Source organism: Elephas maximus, chromosome 17 (assembly GCF_024166365.1).
Source record: "Elephas maximus indicus isolate mEleMax1 chromosome 17, mEleMax1 primary haplotype, whole genome shotgun sequence".
NCBI classification, from domain to species: Eukaryota; Metazoa; Chordata; class Mammalia; order Proboscidea; family Elephantidae; genus Elephas; species Elephas maximus.
The window spans coordinates 66,836,496-66,858,196 of record NC_064835.1 but is presented as its reverse complement, the minus strand read 5'-3'; the positions used below and the strand labels follow the sequence as shown (position 1 = coordinate 66,858,196).

Here is a 21,701-nt window from a genome sequence, read left to right as displayed (position 1 = left end):
TCACGCCGCTCACCTGCAGGCCCCGCCTCCCCGCGACGCCCCTCCCCGCCCCGCCCCCGAGACCCACGCTGCTGCTGGCTTGCTGGCGGCGGCGACGTGGCACCGGCTAGTGGCTGCCTCCGCCTGAGGTTCCTGGAGCCGCCCGATCCCGGGGCGAATAGCGGGAGGGAACCGAGCAGTCCGGAAGGAAGAAGCCAGGCCCCGCAGGGAGTGACGAAAAGCCAAGGAAGGAGGAGGTTGTAATAGTTTACAAAGCAAACAGCCTCGGGGCGCGCACCTCGCACTAAGGCCCCGAGCTCCTGGCACCCCACGAAGCGGGGGAAAGAGGAAGAAGAAAGCAAGATGCCTGAAAAAGGGTCTTGGGAGGCAGACAGATCAGAATTGAAAAGGGACATACGGCCGCTTAAGGAAAATTGTAAGGAAGTGGATGAGGTGCGGGGAGAGAGGTATCAAAATTCTCGGCTGCAAAGCACCTTTCAGGTTCCGCAGTCTTTCTGTTGACAGACAATTCAAGTCCTAACTAAAGCTTTATGTAATAATCTCGGCCCCTAAAAGCCCTCAGCACCCATATCCACCCTCATCCATTGCCCTCCTAACCCCAAGTTTGTTGTTAGAAAAGGAAGATACAAGGCTCAACCATACAACAGTATGCCCCTGGGCTTAAGAAACTCTGCTGGCCCAGACCTGATGGCCACCTGAGAGAACTGTAGCAACTTCTTTGAGTTGACAGCCTCGCCTTTGACTCCTGATGGGTTAATTATATGAATTAATGCATCATTCCTGCCAAGAGACACTGAATCAGAGAGGGATGACATTTCTGAGAATCTATTACCCAGGCATCTGCTTTAATAAGATTTAAATGGTATCTTCTATCAAATGGTTATTATAAATCCATTTTGACAGTAGACTAAGATGAAAACTTTAGTCAAGTGGTTATCATAAATCCACTAATGACTGCACTGCCAACCTTTTGGTTAGCAGCCTTAGCTCTTAACCACTGTGCCACCAGGGTTTCCATTAATGACTGCAGACTATGATAAAAACTTGGAGGGCATACAGAACTGCTGGAGACACCTGTTGAGGTGTCTGGCCTTACTTCCCACTGCTGCTCTCCTCCTGTCCCACCCTCAATCCCTTTACACTGAACAGATAGTTCCCCAGTTGAACCAACATTCTCAAATCTTTTGCACACCTAGGTTATTTTGTGTGGAATCCCTACCCCCATCTCTGTTTAAATGCTGCCTTTTCAGGAAAGCTCTTTCTGTCTCCCCAAAACCGATTTAGGGACACAGGTTAACCTCTCATCATTCTTTTAACTGCCCCATTTAAAGCAACATGCTTTGATATTTTATGGTTTTTCATGTCTCCCAGCAGAGTATATGTTTCTTGAGTCTAGAATAAGTCTTCGCATATCCAGCACCTGGCATAAACACTCGCACAAAGGGATCAAAGATGTTCGTTCAATGAAATAAGCCATATGTTCTTGGCAGAAGTGACCTTCTATGGCTAGTTAGATGATCAAGTGGGCAAAGGAATTCCAATTTTTCTTAAAGGAAAACAAGTGCCTTTTTATCACTGGCCTCAGAGAGAGGCTGGAAAATGTCACATTTAACCAATCAAAGTATTTCCTTTGTCTGAAAGTCCTTTAATATTTCAGGCCCCTAAGCAGGTCCCTAGATCACCAAAGTTAAAAACCAGTGAGCTGTTTGTTAATAGGCAACACATTTCTTAATTCAAGAAACAAATGGCTCTGTGGATAAACATACTAGCCTCAGAACCCTCCTGTAATAAATTCTGGTAAGAGCTCAGTGATACTGCCAAGGAGTCAAGTTATAACTCCAATGCTTAAGAATGCCCCACACACCCTTTTAACTCAGTACTAAAATCACTCCTGAGGTTCACCCTCCAGCCAAAGATTAGACAAACCCGTAAAACAATAATACACATAGCTCAACCATGTATACGAGACTAAACGGGCACACCAGCCCAGGGCAAAGACGAGAAGGCAGGAGGGGACAGAAAAGCTAGTCAAATGGAAATTGCAAAACCTAAGGTCTGGAAGGAAACCCTAGTGGCATTGTGGTTAAGAACTACGGCTAACTAAAAGGTCAGCAGTTCAAGTCCCCTAGGTGCTCCTTGGAAACCCTGTGGGGCAGTTCTACTCTGTCCTGGAAGGTCGCTATGAGTCAGAATTGACTTGACAGCAATGGGTTTTTTGGTTTTCTAAGGTCAAGGGGAAAGTGTTGACACGTTGCGGGGTTGGCAACCAATGTCACAAAACAATACGTGTATTGTTTAATAAGAAACTAATTTGCTCTGTAAGCCTTCACCTAAAGCAAAATTTGAAAAAACTCCTTCATACACTGGGAGCAAACACAAAGAATATACCAGCAGTACCACCAGAGTTCTCATGTTCAAACTATAATAATCTATTGAACTCCTTGCTTTCCTCTTCTGCTTGTTACTCCATCACAGTGACTGTCAATGTCTTGTCCGTCTCCGCTCTACAGCTATTTGGAATGTCTGTGTGCACTAGGCGAGAGGAAGAAAGTTTGAAGACAAATATTTTCCCAACCCAGCCTTGAACAATCTCACTAACCTACCACAACAAAGAGCCCTTTGTCACCATGTACCAGTCAAGATACTGATATGGAAGAACCTTGGTTAACTGACCCTATCTGTAGGAGCTTTGCCCTAGCTGAGCCTTTTGAGACTAAGGGCTGGAAGGGAAGACCATAAATGATCTATGAAGGAAAATGGATGTCTGGGTCTAGTTCGAACATGTGACAAAATAGAAAGGATTTTCTTTCCCAATCAAAAGTTCTGAACTAATTGAACAAGAGTAATGGTAGTATGTAGGTGTCATCTGTCATCTCTTTATGTAAGTCCATTTTGTTGTTCACACGTTTAGCTCCATCAGATCTGAAGGCTCTCTGAGTCCTCCCTGCCATGTAGCCTGGAAGGCCATCAGGGCTTTCAACTGCCATTTCAAAAGGATTGAAGAACCATAACTGAAATCACTGTATAAGATTTTAAACATCCCTATGTTTGTTATTTTTATTATCCTTTATCTGAATTCCAATAATTAGCAATAAAATTATTAAAATCAAAAAAGTCCTGTGCATAACACAAATATGGGGAGCTGGGGCACATACGTCCCACTTCCAGAGGGAGTATGGTGGAGAAACGTATCCCAAGAGACAGAGGAGATGGTGGCAAATACTGAAGGAAAAACTAGCAGGCTGGGCCCCTGAGAGAAGGAAGAAATGAAGGCAAGAACAAAAAGGACCAGTCAAGGCCTCAGAAAAATCCCTCGAGTGAACTCCTTTGATTCCACCCCCTCATTAGTCCTACACAGCTTTATATCAAGGTGATGGTTCTAAAATCTTGTTCCCCCGGGTTCCAGTGTGGTGGGCACCCTTCACCTGCAGAACCAATCTAGATTCCTGTGCACACACATGGTTATTCAGGATCTTACTCTTGCCAGTTTTTATCATCTCTCAACAATCTAATTTTGGGGTTCATCTATACTAAAACACTGGCAGGTCCCTGAAAAAGACATATATATCCTTTCAACTTTTGTACCTTTGCAGTTGCCTTTTTTTTTTTTTTAAAAGAAGCATTTGAAGAAAAATTAGGTATTAAATGGTTGGGGCTGAGCTGTAGACAAATAGATAGCCACCCACAAAAAAGGATTATAAGGGGATCAAAAAATTCCCTTGTCCAAAATTATTTCTACTCCTTCCTGTACTTACATATTTAATGCAGGTCCCCCCAGGAGATCTATATTAAGTCATTATCAGCTATTAATACTTCAGAGTGAAACTGTTTATAGAATTTTTAGTTTGATACCAGCTATGAAAAAGCCACTGAAGAAATGGGAGTTTTGATGAGCTGAAGAGAAAGACATTCTGAAGTCAGGAGGAAAGTTGACCTGGACAGATTGCCTTGGTTGGATGGCACTGGGCAAGATAAGGGCCTGTGGATGGTGATATGGTGATGAAGAGAGAAGGTGCCAAGACATGGAAGAAGGAATCAGAGATAAAATGGTGATGAAAACTAACCTAGCCCACCCAGTGCTGGTCTTACTGACCTTCCCAATGTTGTATGTATCTATCTGTTTTAAATTTTTAGAGAACAGATCAAGCCTGAGACCAGAAGAAATAGATGGTGCCCAGCTACAACCGATGACTGCCCTCATAGGGAACACAACAGAGAACCCCTGAGGGAGCAGGAGAGCAGTGGGATGCAGACCTCAGATTCTCGTAAAAAGACTAGACTTAACGGTCTGACTGAGACTAGAAGGACCCCGGCCCCGAGACCTTCTGTTAGCCCAAGACAGGAACCATTCCCAAAGCCAACTCTCCAGACAGGGATTGGACTGGACAATGGGATAGAAAAAGATGCTGGTGAAGAATGACCTTCTTGGATCAAGTAGACACTTGAGACTATGTTGGCATCTCCTATCTGAAGGGGAGATGAGAGGGCACAGGGGGTCAGAAGCTGGCGGAATGGATACGAAAAGAGAGTGAAGGGAAGGAATGGGCTGTCTCATTAGGGGGAGAGCAATTAGTATATAGCAAGGTATATGTAAATTTTTGTATGAGAGACTGACTTGATTTGTAAACTTTCACTTAAAGCACAAAAAAAATTAAAAAAAAAATTTAGAGAACAGAGCTTTCAGTGACAAATAACAGAAACTCAAACTAGCTTAAGACAGGAATTTATTGGCTAATGTAATTAGAAGGACGGGGATACAAACAGCTTCAGGCACGTCTGTATCCAGGGACACAAACAATGTAGTCAGAACTCTGACTCTCCACCTCTCTAACCATCCTCAGGGACAGGGAAATGACCCTCAAGCAGCTCTGGAATCACATCTTTATAGCTCATAGTTCAAGAGGAAAGTGTTATTCCTCTATCCTCTTTTTTCCACATTCTAGACAGGGACTCTCATTGGCCCCGCATGGGTCATATACCCTATTCCTGTGGCAAAGAGGGCAGGATGCTGTGACTGCCAGATTCACCAAAGCCATGTGGAATGGGGAAGAGGGAGCAACTCTTCAAAAAACAGGGGAAGGCGTTGCCAATAAAATGAAGAAGGGACACCCAAAAAGACACAAACAATGCCCACTATATCAGGTGAACATGGCCTTGACTCCTCTACCAGGAAATCTCAGGTCTGAGAACAAAGAATGCTGAGTCCAGTTAGAAGTAGTACCCTCTTCAATACTCTATCTGAGGTGGCTCTGAATTTTCCCAGTAGGCAGAACCTGGGGCAGAGTTTTCCAGCCATGAAACTCATTCCACTGCCAAGAAAGAATTAACAAATTGAAAACCATGAGATTATCTTTAACCTACTACTTCTGTCTTACAGGGCACGGTGAGAGTCAGAATAAAGGGTGGACCACTCAGGGGGCTTCCTAGAGCTGAAAGAACAGAATAAGCACTATTTTCCAGAGTTTCTTTCAGGGGAAACAAAAGTCACTTCTGGTTAAACAGCAAGCCCCTTGTGGGGTTATAATAGACTAAACACCCTCTGATGTGGATGGATAAAATGCGAGTCTGGGGTTTCCCAAAAAGGATGCAGATTCCCATTTGGACTGAAGAGCAGCTAGCTGCATATTCCTGGATAACAAATGGACACATATACAGGTGCACACACCACTGCTTTTGCTCAGTCTGGAATAAGGAAGAGATGGAAAATACTCTTGCCTGTTACAAAGTAGCACCTATGAAGACAAGGAAAGCTTCTCTCCTTCCTCAGGTAGGGATACTCAGGAAGGATTTATGGACCCAACTCCCTTAAGGCAGAATATTATATAATAGCAATGTTCATAGGCTCTACAGCCAAAATGTTTGAGTTCACATTCCTAGCTTTTCCACTCATGGAAAACATACTCCTCTGTGTGCCTCAAATCTCCCCACTTATAAAATGGGGACAATAATAGTTACCCTATCTCATAGTATTAAATGAGTTTATAAATGCGAGGTACTTAGAAAAGTGTTCATTACATACTGAATGCTCAGTTAAAAGTTTGCTATGTTTGTATGTTTTGCTCCCACTTGATCATATTCTGTATAGGGCTTCATCCTAAGTTTACTAAGCCTTGCTTACTTTTGACCAATACTGTTAGTTTTAAAGACCTGTTAAAATGTGCCATATTTATAAAGTGTTTTCAGGAGTACTTTATGCAACAATATTTTGTACATTTTGGGGGGTTTTAATCTTAATTTTTGTTTTAGCTAAATACGACTAATATTGAATGATTATTTTGTTTCTTTGGGACTATATGGGGGAAATTAAGTATAATTTAAACATTAAAAACTAAAAAGTATTACCTGATTAAACTACACCTTCTAAATCAGCATCTGACTGAAAACATAGTTCAATTAATTAAAAATACTTATTTTCATTTTAAGGTTGACATTTGGCACTGTATGCTACAAATAAAAATGCTATCAAATTATTTACTAAGTCCTCCATGATTTACCAGGCCCTTTGTTAGAATACAATCAGCCTTAAGTACAGAATGTCTGACAATAAAACAAGACAAACATTTATCTCACTTGATAAAAACTCAGTGGTTGGTTTCCGAGCTGGCTCAAAGGTCAACAATGTCCTCTAGGATCCAGGTGCTTTCTTTCTTTCCTCCTTGTCATTCTTAGTGGACTGGCTTTCCGTCATGATTGAAAAAAGACTGTAGTAGCCTCAGGAGCGCTGGTAGCACAGTGGTTAAGCACTCAGCTGCTAACAGAAAGGTCGGGGGTTTGGACCCACCAGCCTCTCTGTGAGAGAAAGACATGGCAGTCTGTTTCTGTAAAGATTACAGCCTTGCAACCCCGACGGGACAGTTCTACTCTGTCCTACAGGGTCGCTGTGAGTCAGAATCAACTTGACGGCAATGGGTTTGCTTTTTGGTCTGGGGTAATAGCCTCCAACATTAAGCCTTACATTACAGTATACCAAGCAGGAAGGAAAGGAATGGGTGGGAAAACAGCCTTCTTGCCAACAATTAACTCTCTCTCACTTGTCTCAATCAGGGAAGAAAATCTTTCCAGAACTCTCCAACAGACTTTCTGTTACAGCTCATTGGCCAGAGCTGGGTCATATGTCCCCCTCTAGACTAATGACTAAAGGAGTCACTGGGTGGAGCAAACAATTAATCACTAACTACTAAATGAAAGATTAGTGGTTAGAACCCACCCAGAGGCTTCTCGGAAGACAGGCCTGACAATCTGCTTCCAAAAGGTCACAGCCTTCAAGACCCCGTGGAGCAGTTCTACTCTGCACACACAGGGTCACCAAGAGTTGGAATTGATTTGGCAGCAGTTAACAACAGAATACTATGACTCAGGCTTCCCTGGGTGACACAAATAGTTGCGCTTGGCTACTAACTAGAAAATTGGCAGTTTGAGTTCACTCAAAGTGCCTTGAAAGAAATATCTGGCAAACTACTTCTGAAATATCAGTCATTGAAAACCCTATGGAGCACAGTTCTCTTCTGACACATGTGAGGTTGCCATGAATAGGGATTACCAGGAGTTAAAATTGACTCAATGCAACTAGTTAGTTGGTTTTAGACTCATGGCTGGCAAAGTGAAACGGAGTTAAGATGACCGTAGTATGGATTGATCTGTGCTCCCAAAAAAGTTATGCTGAAGTCCTAAACCCTGTATCTGTAAATATCATCATGTTTGGAAATAGGAGTTCTCTCTTGTTATGCTAAAGAGGTCATACCAGAGTAGGGTAGATCATAAACCTAATCAGTTCTGAGTGGTGTCTTACAAAGAGAGAACAGACACGAACACACATGGTGAGAGGGGGAAGAGACTATGTAAGAAACTGTAAGCTAGTAGCATCAGAATTCACCTAACTTCAGAGGAGAGAGGAGAATCAACACCATCATCAGCCCAATGCTGCTGCCTATGAGGCAGCGGTCAGACATGCCTCCGCTCTGCAATCCTTTTTACCAACAGCATCAGCTATCCCTTCCACAGCACTCTCTACTTCTCTGCTGGGTTCAGTCATTCATTACAATGGCCACACAAACCATACTCACGGTTATGGGGTTTATCAGGGAAGTAATGGGTTACGATTCAGGATCAGGATCAATCTGGAAGAAATAGGTACAGTTCATCAATCAGAACAGATTCCAACCAGGTCAGCTCCCAGCTCCTTCTCTGCCATTCTAGCGGGCAGGCCGTGCTTGGGCCTCCACCACCAGCCTTCCTTGAGCTGGGCCTACTGCCGTCAGGCCCCGCTTGGGCAAGTGTTACAGCTCTTTTGGCTTCACCATCAAGTGCCTGGAGGCACCGCACTCCATCAGCAAGTCTCCTGCCTGAAGGCACTAAGCTCTCGTTCAGTGGGACAGGGAACCCACTGCAGCCACCTCACTCTGTGGGCCAGGGAGCCCACCATAGCCATCTCACACCAGTCTCCTGGTTCTCGCCGCTTGTGTCATCTTGTGCTGTCTCATGCTATCTCCAGTGTTACAGCTCTGTCTCCTGAGTCTAAGAGATTCCCAGGGCAGGCACCCCGGGTCCAAGGGACGTGCTCCACTCCCAGCTCTTCTTCTTGATGGTAGTGAAGACCACTCCAATCTCTGCAGGATGCGTCCTTATGAAACTAGCAAGATGGCAAAACTGACCAATCTATCAGGTAGGCCATAGTCACCTATTCTGCATAGTAATCAACCAAATCCGGCAACATTTTTATATACCTTATTTGCAAACTACCCAACCCCTCTGCAAGATTTGGCCTAGCAAATAATCTCGACAGAACTAGAAACCCAGGCCCAGAAAGAGAAATCCGTTGGCCCGCAGGAGCCTCTACAAGCCAAGAAATGCCATGGAATGCCCAGCGACCCTCCCCCAGAGCCAATGCCCTAATTTGGACTTCTAGCCTCCAAAACTGTAAGACAATGTATTTCTATTCTTTAAAGTCATCCATTTGTATCATTTTTGTTACGGCAGCATAAAGAAACTAAGACAGACTGGTTTAGACTAAACTGCCCCTGGGACTGGGGTGGGACCTACCTTCCTTCAGCACACTGCTACCGACTGATAACTGAGAGGGTCTTTCTTAGAATAAAGAAAGGGGAGGCTGTATGTTGAATAAGCAACCAAGAGTATCTAGAACACTTTCCGTATTTCTCAGTGCCTATCTCTGCATCATTTCCAGCTAAGCCCTTCCACTTTACACTCAAGTCACACTTAGCTTCTTGCAGTTCCCAAATACACTTTGCACCTTCCAAATTCTGATTATACTACTTCTGATGCCTAGAATGTTCTTCCCCATTTTTCCCCTTTGTTTGTCATGGTTGCTCCCTTTTGTAGAACATCTTCCCAATACCCTCACCACTGAGTTTCAAGATTTCCTCCCCTCTAATAATCTAATCTTCACCCACCTCACGCACCTATTTCATGACCAAATCCAAAAGTTGTCATAACTACATCTCCTCCACAATCTCTATTTCCTATAGCTTCAACTAAAAAGCAGGTTAATGTGTCTAGCTTGCAAAGCAATTCTCAGTGTATAGCCTGAATTATTCTACAGTAGCTCAGGGAACAAATTCTCCTATTCCACCGTCTGGGTCTGTGAACCAGTACACAAAAATAAAAACGTCAATTCCCAGCATTCACAACTGCTAGAGTTCTTCCTGTCTCCATCCATGTCTTAATCACTCTACTTTTAGGGGCCAGAACTCCAGAGATGCAATGTACCACTGCCAGGTACCATCTTTCCTTTCTCAGTATTTTTTGTGGACTGCTGTCTCTGAATTACTATAGAAAAATGAGAGAGAAGGATAATTCACTATTTTGGCTGTCTGAAAAAGCTGCATCCCAACGGTAGAAAGACAACTACCCACACTTGTGGCACAGCACAGATTATGAATCTCTGAGTCAAGACAAATCAGTGGAAGAAGGACCAAAGCATCCTCTCATCTTTCTTCAGAGAGGGGTAAAGCTTCGGCATGCTTGGGCAGTTTTTCTCAATTCAGCTCTCTCTTATTATCAATAGAAATTTTCTCCAATTTTGGAAACTTTTTTTTTTTAAATCAGCATTATGATTTGTTGTTGTTGTTGTCTTTTAGTAAGAAATTAGGAGCCCAGAGCATCCACCAGACTAAGCCCAGAACTAGTGGTGCCTGGCTACCACCACCAATCGCTCTGAAAGAGATCATAACAGAGAGTCCAAGACAGACCAGGAGAAAAATACAGAACAAAATTCAAATTCATATAAAAAGACCAGCCTCCCTGGTCTGACAGAGACTGGAGAAACCCAAGATTATGGCCCCCAGACACTCTGCTAACCCACAACTGAAACCACTCCAGAAGCCCACTTTTCAGATAAAGATTAGCCAGGCCTATAAAACAGAACAGAACAAAACCCTGGTGGTGTAGTGGTTAAGTGCTACAGCTGCTAACCAAGAGATCAGGAGTTCAAATCCACCAGGCACTCCTTGGACACTCTGTGGAGCAGTTCTACTCTGTCTTATAGAGTCGCTATGAGTCGGGCTCAACAGCAATGGGTTTTTTTTATAGAACAGTAACACACGTGAGTAACGTGCTTCTTAGTTCAATCAAACATACAAGATCAAATGGGCAGCTCCAGCCCAAAAGCAAGAAGAGGAGACAGGAAGGGATAGGAACTGGACAAATGGACACAAGGAACCTGGGATGGAAAAGGGGAGTGTGCTGTCACATTGTGGGCATTACAACCAATGTCACAAAACAATATGTGTATAAATTTTTGAATGAGAAATTAATTTGAGCTGTAAACTTTCACCTAAAACACAATTAAAAAAAAAAAAAAAAGAAGTTAGGAGCCACTACACTGGGGGCTACCAGCCAAATACCTTTTTTAACCAAGAATTCTGTTTAGTTCATATTTTAAACTAACTTAAAACTTCAGTAAAAATAGTTTCAAACATCTCACAAAAAGCTAAGCCATTTTAGAATATTTTAAAAAGCATTCTCCCTGTCTACTTCCATAAAAAAAGGTAAATAGATGGGGAAATGTATCTTAAACTGTTTCACACATTACACAAAGGAGAAGCTATGAGAAAGAAAGAATAAAAATAAAAATATCCCTGGATAAAATCCACGTGTACAGAAGATGATTCAGGATGTTATAAATAACTCATACGAGGTAAAGCAAACATGCAATATTTATATCATTCTCTGAAGAAAGGACATATTGTATTAATCCTCAAGTTCTTGAGCAGATTAATAATAAAAGCTTAGAGCATATATTATCAAGATACACGTCTCTGTGGGCTCAAAGAAGTCCAGATGATTTTAAGGTGAGTTTGCTTCTTTTTCTTCTGAGTCATCATCCATAACCTGAAACCAAAAAAACAAAGAGATATTTAAAAATTAAGAAAAAGATTAGAAATTGCTATTTTCTTGATTTTAATCTTACAGGCTTTATACTGAATATGCTACATACTAACAGTGCATGGCGATCTAGCAAGAATAAACCTATGATAGCCCCCAAAACACACATTTTGCATCATAACCTGATATCCTAACAACTTAAAAGAAAATTAACTCCTAGCCAATTAATTAAGTCATCAGTTATTTTTCCTTGTTGCAAAAGAGGTTTCCTAGTAGCAGAGTCTCACCTGGCATTCCCTAGCCATAAGACTATATAATTGACTTTTCTCATTTTTTTCAAAAGCATCTTATTTATTTAGATATATTCTAAGGAGCTACAGCAAACCGCTATTATAAAAAATATATATTAGAAAAATGAATCCCTAGAAAAAGAAATAAAATACAATACTAGCAACAAATTATTTTGTTCTTGTTCAGCGAAAAAATCACCTAAAACCTTAAGAAAATGTGAAGACTTTCATTTCTAATGAGTGAAGAAAAATACTAATGAATATATGAAGGAAAAAACAAGAAAAATAGCTCTCTCTGAGTTCATATATTACTCAGATAAAAAAGACAAACTCATTTGGAGAGAAAAGGAGTTAAACAAACTTTTAAGAATTTTTTTTTACCAATTTGGATGCCCTTTATTTCTTTTTCTAGCCTAATTGCTCTGGCTAGGACCTCCAGCACAACGGTGAATAAGAGTGTTGATGAAGGGCATCCTTGTCTGGTTCCTGTTCTAAAGGAGAATGAATGCTTTCAGACTCTCTCCATTTAGGATGATGTTGGCTTAAGAGTTTTTTTTTCTCTTCACCACACCTACTACAACAGAAAGGCCAATTCAAGTTTATTAAACTTAAGAACTTGTTTTCTCTTCACACCTACTACAATTAAAACGTCAATTCAAATTTATAACTGCTGATGATTCATCACCCAACCCTGATCAAGTGAATAAAAATGTTCCTTCTCACCAAAGTGTCAACTAAGGTAATTGAAAAAAAAAAAACTAAGGGATAATGGAACAAAAATAATACTTCTAAAAACTCCAAACGAAATCTGGTTCTGATCTGATACAATCAATGAAAGAACAATTCTCTCATAGTTTCTCTTCTAGGTTGAGTAAAAATGAATATTTATTTCCAAGGAATTGTTATTTTTATCTACTCTCAGCAACATCCAATCCAAAGAATTCTGTCAATTGACTTCTATTTTAGGCAGAATTATTGCTAAATTTAGAATAATATTCCCCAATACTTGTTTAATACAAACTATATACAGGATGTGTTTAAGACACAGAGCTAGGTATTGTAAAGAACAAAAAGACTTAGATATGATTTCAAGTCTCTCGAGGGGCTTATGCATACACATAAAGCTGAAACACGCCCAGAGAAAGAGGCTTTGGATCAAAGTACAGCTTTATCCTAAGTGTGGGACTGATGAGGACTTCAAAGATGAGATAGCATCTGTTGGACCAAAAGGATGGATTTTAACCCTCAGGGAAAAGTGATTCTCAAAGGAGCTGAGAAGAGATATCCTCTCCTTTAAGGGAGCTTTTTCCAATTTCTAATTTCCACACAATTTTTACCTTCTTGGTAATTTCTCCCCATAAGGCTATGACTCTTGGTTGAGAATCACTGCCATCAGTCACTATCACTGCTGAGAAGGTGCTGTGCTGTATTCTTAGGTTTCTCGGGGCAGAAAAAAATGCCATCATGATATAAAGCTCTATAACCCTACACAGTACTCTGCTTTACTGTATAACAAAGTATGATTTCTGGGTGAGCTTCTTGCCTCCATGTTTAAGAAGAAGTACACCAATGTGGTGTTCCCGTACAACTCTATCTATAAATCTGCAGGGTGGTATGAATCCCATTTTCCAAAATTTTTCTGCAACCCAAGCACCAGTATACCCTCTGAGTCTCAGTTTCCTCACGTACAAAACAAGAATAACTTTACTTTCTACACTATCTTCTTAGAACATTAAATGAGGTAGTATTTGTAAAAATGCCTCGTATGCCACATAGTAGTAGGTACTCATAATACTAAGGTTACTTCTAAGCTAAAGAGCCTTCAAGCCTGATAAAAACTGCAACACAAAAATCTACCCCTTGAAGAAAAGTCAAATGATGAATTTTTCTTTTCGAATCTTTAATAATAAATCTAGCCCATCATACAATATTGGCATACCTGTTCCACGCCTTCTACTTCTGGAATATAAAACTGTAGCATGTTCTGAATTCCATTCTTCAGAGTAATGATTGAACTGGGGCAGCTGGTACAGGAACCTTGGAGCTTCAGCTGTACAATGCCATCTTCAAAGCCTTTAAAGATGACATCTCCTCCGTCTTCCTGCACAGTCGGCCTGTGGGCACATGATATTTGTTATATCAAAGAATAGAAATTTTCATTAAAAAATTTTAATAAGGCTCAGAAGTTAGATTTTACATTGACAAAATTCACAAAGTTAGAGCTAGTTTTATAATAGAGTATGGTTCTGACTCATAACGACCCTACGTACAACAGAAGACTGTCCAGTACTGTACCGTCCTCACAATTGTTGCTGTATTTGAGCCCATTGGTGCAGCCACTGTGTCAATCTATCTTGTTGAGGGTCTTCCTCTTTTTCACTGACCCCCTACTTTACCAACATGATGTCCTTCTCCAGAGACTGGTCCTTTCTGGTAACATATCCAAAATAAGTGAGATGAAGTCTCGTTATCCTCGCTTCTAAGGAGCATTCTGTCTGTGCTTCTTCCAAGACACATTTGTTTGTTCTTCAGTCTTCCTGATTCATTGTCCAGCTTTCACATGCATATGGGACAAATGAAAATACCACAGCTTGGGTCAGGCTCACCTTAGTCCTCAAAGTAATATCTTTGCTTTTTAACACCTGAAAAAGGTCTTTTGAAGATATGCCCTATGTGATAAGTCTTTTGATTTCTTGACGGTTGCTTCCATGGGTGGTGACTGTGGATCCAAGTAAAATAAAATCTTTGACAACTTCAATATTTTTTGCTGTTTATCATATTATTGGTCTAGTTCTGAGGATTTTTGTTTTATGTTGAGGTGTAATCCATGCTGAAGACAATATCTTTGATTTTCATCAGTATATGCTTCAAGTTCTCTTCACTTTTGGCAAGCATGGTTGCGTTACCTGCATATTGCAGGTTATTAACAAGTCTCCCTCCAATCCTGATGCCACATTCTTCTTCACATAGTCCAGCGTCTTGGATTATTTGCTCAGCATACAGACTGAATATGGTGAAGGGATACAACCCCGACGCACACCTTTCCTGGTTTTAAACCATGCAGTATCTCCCTGTTCTGTTCAAACGGCTGCCTCTTGGTCTATATAAGATTCCGCATGAGCACAATTAAGAGTTCTGGAATTCCCATTCTTTGCAATATCATCCGTAATTTGTTATGATTCACACAGCCGAGTGTCAATTAAACATAGGTAAACCTCTTTCTGGTATTCTCGGCTTTCAAACAAGATCCATCTAACATCAGCAATGGTATCTCTCATTCCACGTCCTCTCCTGAATCCGGCTTGAATGTCTGGCAGTTTCCTATTGACGTACTGTTGCAAGCATTTTTTAATTATCTTCAGAAAAATTTTACTTGCATGTGATATTAATGATATCATTCAACAATCTCCACATTCTGTTGGATCACCTTTCTTTGGAATGGGCACAAATACGGATCTCTTCCAGTCAATTGGCCAGGTAGCTGTCTTCCAAATTTTTTGGCTACAGACGAGTGAGCGCCTCCAGCACTGCTTCCACCGTTAAAATATCTCAATTGGTATTCCGTCAATTCCTGGAGCCTTGTTTTTCACCAGTGTTTTCAGTGCAGCTTCGACTTCTTCCTTCAATACAATTGGTTCTTGATCATATGCTACCTCCTGAAATGGTTGAACATCGACCAATTCTTTTTGGTACAGTGACTGTGTATACTCCTTCCATCCTCTTTTGATGCTTTCTGTATCAGTAATAACTGTCTTATTTGTGACTGGTTTTTTTTTTTTTTTCACTGTGATTTAGGTGAAAGTTCACATAGCAAATTAGTTTCTCATTAACATTAATATACAAATTGTTTTGTAACATTGGTAGCCAACCCCATGATATGTCAACTTTCTCCTTCTCCACCCCAGGTTCCCTGTTTCCATTTGTCTAGTTTTCCTTTCCCTTCCTGCCTTCTCATCTTTGTTTCTGGGTTTGGGAGTGGCCATTAGTCTCATACGTCTGATTGAACTATGAGGCACAACCCTCATATGTGTTACTGTTGCCCTACAAATCTGTCTGATCTCTGGCTGAAGGGTGAACCTCAGGACTGACTTCAGTGGTGAGTTAAAAGGGTAGCCAGGGGCCATACTCTCAGTGTTCCTACAGTCTCTGTCAGACCAGCAAGCCTGGTCTTTGTGTGTGTGGGTGGGTGGGTTGTGGGTGTGGGTATGGGTGGGTTGTGGGTGTGGGTGTGGGTATGGGTGGGTGGGTGTGTGGGTGTGGGTAGGGGAGTGTGGTGTGTGTGTGTGTGTGTGTGTGTATTTGAATTCTGTTCCACACGTAATTTTAATTTTTTTGACTTTCACATAACATTTCAAAATTCATTTATACTAAAACTTATACTAATTATTAAATTTTATCTTACTAATTAATCTCTTTAAGCATTTATAACTTCAAATTTTCTAATAATTATAGTGATTACCTAAGATACACTCACTCACTGCTTTTGGGTAAAGGGGGAGGGGCTGACATGTCAGCTTATATTTTCAGGTAATGTTTTATTTCAATGAAAAATTTAATACAGAAGTCATATATGCTGTCAGTGAATTTTCACAAAGTGAACACACATTTGTAACTGCCACCTTGACCAACAACATCGGCACTCCAGAAGTCCCCCTTGTGCTTCCTCCTAATGATACTCCCAACTAAAGGCAGCCATTATCCCGATTTCTACTATCATTGATTAGTTCTGCTTGTTTTTGAACTTTATAATTTATAAATATGAATTCCATTTAGGAACAAAATAGCATTTACTCTTTTGTATCTGGCTTTGTTTGTCCAAAATCTCCCAAATATTTGGAAATTCAGAAAGAATCATGGGTCAAAAAAGAAATTACAAAGGAAATCTAAAATAAGACAGTATTTGTAGTTACCCTTTACTAACTGAAATCTAGCTTAACCCCATTATAATCAGAGAACATAGCTCTCAATGGTTTCAATCCTTGAAATGTGTTGAGAATTGCCCTGTGATTCTATATATAGTCTACTTTGATAAATATCCCCTGTATATTTGAAAAGAATAACTATTTTGTTCTTATTGGGTACAGTATCCTATATGTGTCAGTTTAGCCAAGTTTGTTAAACATGTTGTTCAAATTTCTCATGTCTTTACTAATTATTTTATCTGCTTGTTCTATTTGTTACTTAGAGAGATGGGTTAGTCTCCCATTATTACTGTAGATTTTCATTTCTTCTTTCAGTTCTGTCAAATTTTGCTTCATTTACTTTGAAGTTATATTATTAAGTACGAACCAGTTTAAAATTTGTGTATGTCTCTAGTAGCATTGCTATATGTCGGAATCAACTCAATGGCAATGGGTTTTTTTTGGTCTAGTAAAAATTACTCTCTTATTATTATGAAAGATCTCTCTTTATTGCTACTCATGCCTTTAGCTATAAAGTATATTTTGTCTAATATCTGCAGAACCACATCAACCTTCTGGTACTCAGCTTTTGCATGCTATATATGTCTCCATCTTTTTACTTTGAACATTTTTGTGTCCTTATATTTAAGGTGTATATCTCCTATAAGCAGCATAGAGTTGGGTATTTTTTTTTTAATCCAGTCTGACAATCTTATCTTTTATTAATTATTTATATTTAAATGTAATTACCAATACATTTGGGTTTATATTGCCACCTTAACATTGATTTCCTATTTTGCATTCTTTTGTATTAACCCAGTATAATTTATTATTTCATTTGTCTCCTCTCTAGACTTGTTGGTTAAACATTCTTTTACTACTCATTTAGTGCTTACCCTATAACACACCAACTTGATTTATTAAGCACTAATATCAATTTCCAATTTTCCTAGATTCATACTTCGTACATTCCACGTTCCAATTATTAATGGATGTTTGCAGCTGTTTCTTCTCATTTTGTGTTGTGCCACATCAGCAAATGAAGGTCCCGAAAGCTTTACTCCATCCACGTCATTAAGGTCGACTCTACTTTGAGGAGGCAGCTCTTCCCCAGTCATCTTTTGAGTGCCTTCCAACCTGGGGGGCTCATCTTCCAGCACTGTATCAGACAATGTTCCGCTGCTATTCATAAGGTTTTCACTGGCTAATGCTTTTCAGAAGTAGACTGCTGGGTCCTTCTTCCTAGTCTGTCTTAGTCTGGAAGCTCAGCTGAAACCTGTCCTCCATGGGTGACCCTGCTGATATCTGAATACCGTTGGCATAGCTTCCAGCATCACAGCAACACGCATGCCCCCACAGTACGACAAACTGACAGACACGTGGGGAACACTCACCAGATGGATCACACAGAAATCAAATTGACTACATCTGTGGAAAGAGACGATGGAAAAGCTCAATATCATCAGTCAGAACAAGGCCAAGGGCCGACTGTGGAACAGACCATCAATTGCTTCTATGCAAGTTCAAGGTGAAACTGAAGAAAATCAGAGCAAGCCCACAAGAGCCAAAATATCACCTTGAGTATATCACACCTGAATTTAGAGACCATCTGAAGAATAGATTTGACACACTGAACACTAGTGACCAAAGACCAGACGAGTTGTGGAATGACATCAAGGACATCGTACATGAAGAAAGCAAGAGGTCACTGAAAAGACAGGAAAGAAAAGACCAAGATGGACGTCAGAGGAGACTCTGAAACTTGCTCTTGAGCGTTGAGCAGCTAAAGCAAAAGGAAGAATTCATGAAGTAAAAGAAGTGAACAGACGATTTCAAAGGGCCTCTCGAGAAGACAAAGTAAAGTATTATAATGACATGTGCAAAGAGCTGCAGATGGAAAGCCAAAAGGGAAGAACACACTCGGCGTTTCTCAAGCTGAAAGAACTGAAGAAAAAATTCAAGCCTCGAGTTGCAACAGTGAAGGATTCCATGGGGAAAATATTAAACGACACAGGAAGCATCAAAAGAAGATGGAAAGAATACAAGGAGTCATTATACCAAAAAGAATTAGTCGATATCCAACCATTTTAAGAGGTGGCATATGATCAGGAACCGATGGTACTGAAGAAAGAAGTCCAAGCTGCTCTGAAGGCATTAGTGAAAAACAAGGCTCCAGGAATTGATGGAATATCAATTGAGATGTTTCAACAAACAGATGCAGCACTGGAGGTGCTCACTCGTCTATGCCAAGAAATATGGAAGACAGCTTCCTGGCCAACTGACTACAAGAGAACCATATTTATCCCTATTCCCAAGAAAGGTGATCCAACTGAATGTGGAAATTATAAAACAATATCATTAATATCACATGCAAGCAAAATTTTGCTGAAGATCATTCAAAAACAGCTGCAGCAATATATCGACAGGGAACTGCCAGAAATTCAGCCCGGTTTCTGAAGAGGACGTGGAACCAGGGATATATATCATGGCTGATGTCAGATGGATCCTGGCTGAAAGCAGAGAATACCAGAAGGATGTTTACCTGTGTTTTATTGACTATGCAAAGGCATTTGACTGTGTAGATCATAACAAACTATGGATAACACTGCGAAGAATGGGAATTCCAGAACACTTAATTGTGCCCATGAGAAACCTTTATATAGATCAAGAGGCAGTTGTTTGGACAGAACAAGGGGATACTGATGGGTTGAAAGTCAGGAAAGGTGTGCATTAGGGTTGTATTCTCTCACCATACCTATTTAATCTGTATGCTGAACAAATAATCTGAGAAGCTGGACTATATGAAGAAGAATGGTGCATCAGGACTGGAGAAGACTCATTAACAACCTGCGTTATACAGATGACACAACCCTGCTTGCTCAAAGTGAAAAGGACTTGAAGCACTTGCTAATGAAGATCAAACACCGCAGCCTTCAGTATGGATTAAACCTCAACATAAAGAAAACAAAAATCCTCACAACTGGACCAATGAGCAACATCATGATAAATGGAGAAAAGACTGAAGTTGTCAAGAATTTCATTTTACTTGGATCCACAATCAACAGCCATGGAAGCAGCAGTCAAGAAATCAAAAGACGCGTTGCATTGGGCAAATCTGCTGCAAAGGACCTCTTCAAAGTGTTGAAGAGCAAAGATGTCACCCTGAAGACTAAGGTGCGCCTGACCCAAGTCATGGTATTTTCAATCACATCATATGCATGTGAAAGCTGGACAATGAATATGGAAGACCAAAGAGCTGACGCCTTTGAATTGTGGTGTTGGAGAAGAATATTGAATATACCATGGACTGCCAAAAGAATGAACAAATTTATCTTGGAAAAAGTGCGGCCAGAATGCTCCTTAGAGGCAAGGATGGTGAGACTGCGTCTTACATACTTTGGACATGTTGTCAGGAGGGATCAGTCCCTGGAAAAGGACATCACGCTTGACGGAGTACAGGGTCAGTGGAAAAGAGGAAGACCCTCAACGAGGTGGATTGACACAGTGGCTGCAACAATGAGCTCAAGCGTAACGACAATTGTAAGGATGGCACAGGACCGGGCAGTGTTTCGTTCTGTTGTGCAAAGGGTCACTATGAGTCGGAACCGACTCGACGGCACCTAACAACAACAATATCAATTAGTCCTTTTACCACTTCCCAGATAGTGCCAAGACCTTGGAATATTTCCTTTTATACCCACTGCCTTTTGTATTTTGTCATGCATTTTAATTCAACACATACTTAAAACTCTACAGGACATCGTAAAACCTTTCTTGCCATGCACCATGTCTCTCATGCTTTTTGTCTGTATTTTCCATCATGTTTTTTCTCATGCTTCAATCTGACTATATTCTACTGATCTATATTCTAGCTCACTAATCTCTTCAACTGTGTCCAATTTGATGTTAAACTGATCTAAAAAGTTCTTAAGTAATTATGTTTTAGTTCCAGGATTACTATTTCTTTTATATATACATAGATTTCAGCTTTCTAATGAATTCTTCATCAAATCATCTATCTTCTTGAACACCTGAATTACAGTTATTTTTTATAAAGACAGATTTGTCTTTATAAAGACAGGCCGTGTCTTTGTAAAGATAACTCTAATATCTGGGCTACCTGTGGATCTGTTTTGCCTCCTCTTGGTCCAGTTTCTATGTATGCCGATATATTTTTGACTGAATCATGGACACTGCATAAAAAACTGAAGTGACTCGGGATCATATTACAGCAGAAAGGATTCATCTTATCTTCTCAAATGAATTCATTCAATCCAAACTAGAATGAACCTGACTCGATACTGGACTTCAGTCTTTGTAAGGCTCAGTCTACCTCTGGTTTGCCTCCATTTTCAAGGTATGGTCCTTCAGGGAGCCCAAATGGGAGTCTAGATGTTTCCTGAGGTCCCTCCCTTCTTAACAGATCTGAAACTCCTATTTTTGTTCCCCTAGCACCATAAGACTGCCAAAACTCTGCTCTGCTTTTTGTTTGACTTCTTACCCTTTTCTTCCATACAGCTAAGAATAAGCAAGGGCCTTGTGAGGAAAACCTCTAAGCGTCAGTCTCACTTTTCTTAACTTTCCTTCTCTCTGGGATCATGGCCCTTGAAATCAAGACTTCATTGGCAAACCAGAATTTCAATTTTTGTGTTGCCATCTCAGCGTATTTGCTGAAAGCTCAAATGGTTTCTCTGATTCTTAGACACTGCCCTCTCCCCAGCTTCTCACACTCTAGCCTCACATCAAAAATCAGCGAATGATCCATGGGGAAAGAGTGTGCAGGACGTTGGGCTCATCTCAGGGAGCTTCCCTTCTCTCCAGGACCTTGGCATTTCAAATCTTGGTTGCTTTGGCAGCTTTTTAATACCTTCAAACAATTATTTTTAAATTGTATTTTATCTAGCTTTCTTGGTAGTTCTCAACAGGACCACTGCTGTGCTACAAGAAGCAAAAGCTTGCTGCCCTCCACTCATTTAAATTTTTTCTTCATGGTCAATAGCCTCAAAGTAGGTGTTCTTTCCCTCTTCACAATCCTCCCAAACACTGTTAAATCTTTTTTTCTTTCTAGGTAGTTTGTTATTATAACAATATCAAACATAAATAGTGACTGTGAATGATAAATTCCTTCACTGACTATGTTTAAATGAATCAGGTATTTTTAAATTTT

General features: G+C 40.5%; 1 protein-coding gene across 2 annotated transcripts in view; it reads right to left on the bottom strand.

Moving 5' to 3' along the window:
• Positions 1–11,093: 11,093 nt before the first annotated feature.
• NFU1 (NFU1 iron-sulfur cluster scaffold) overlaps positions 11,094–21,701 on the bottom strand; it is a 45,072-nt gene continuing 34,464 nt past the window's right edge. For both annotated transcript variants that reach the window (XM_049856423.1, XM_049856424.1), the window contains exons 7-8: positions 13,573–13,747; positions 11,094–11,349 (exon numbers count right to left, since the gene is read on the bottom strand). In XM_049856423.1, coding sequence (XP_049712380.1) covers positions 11,305–11,349; positions 13,573–13,747 — 220 coding nt within the window. In that variant the 3' untranslated portion in view covers positions 11,094–11,304. The remainder of the gene's footprint in view (positions 11,350–13,572; positions 13,748–21,701) is intronic.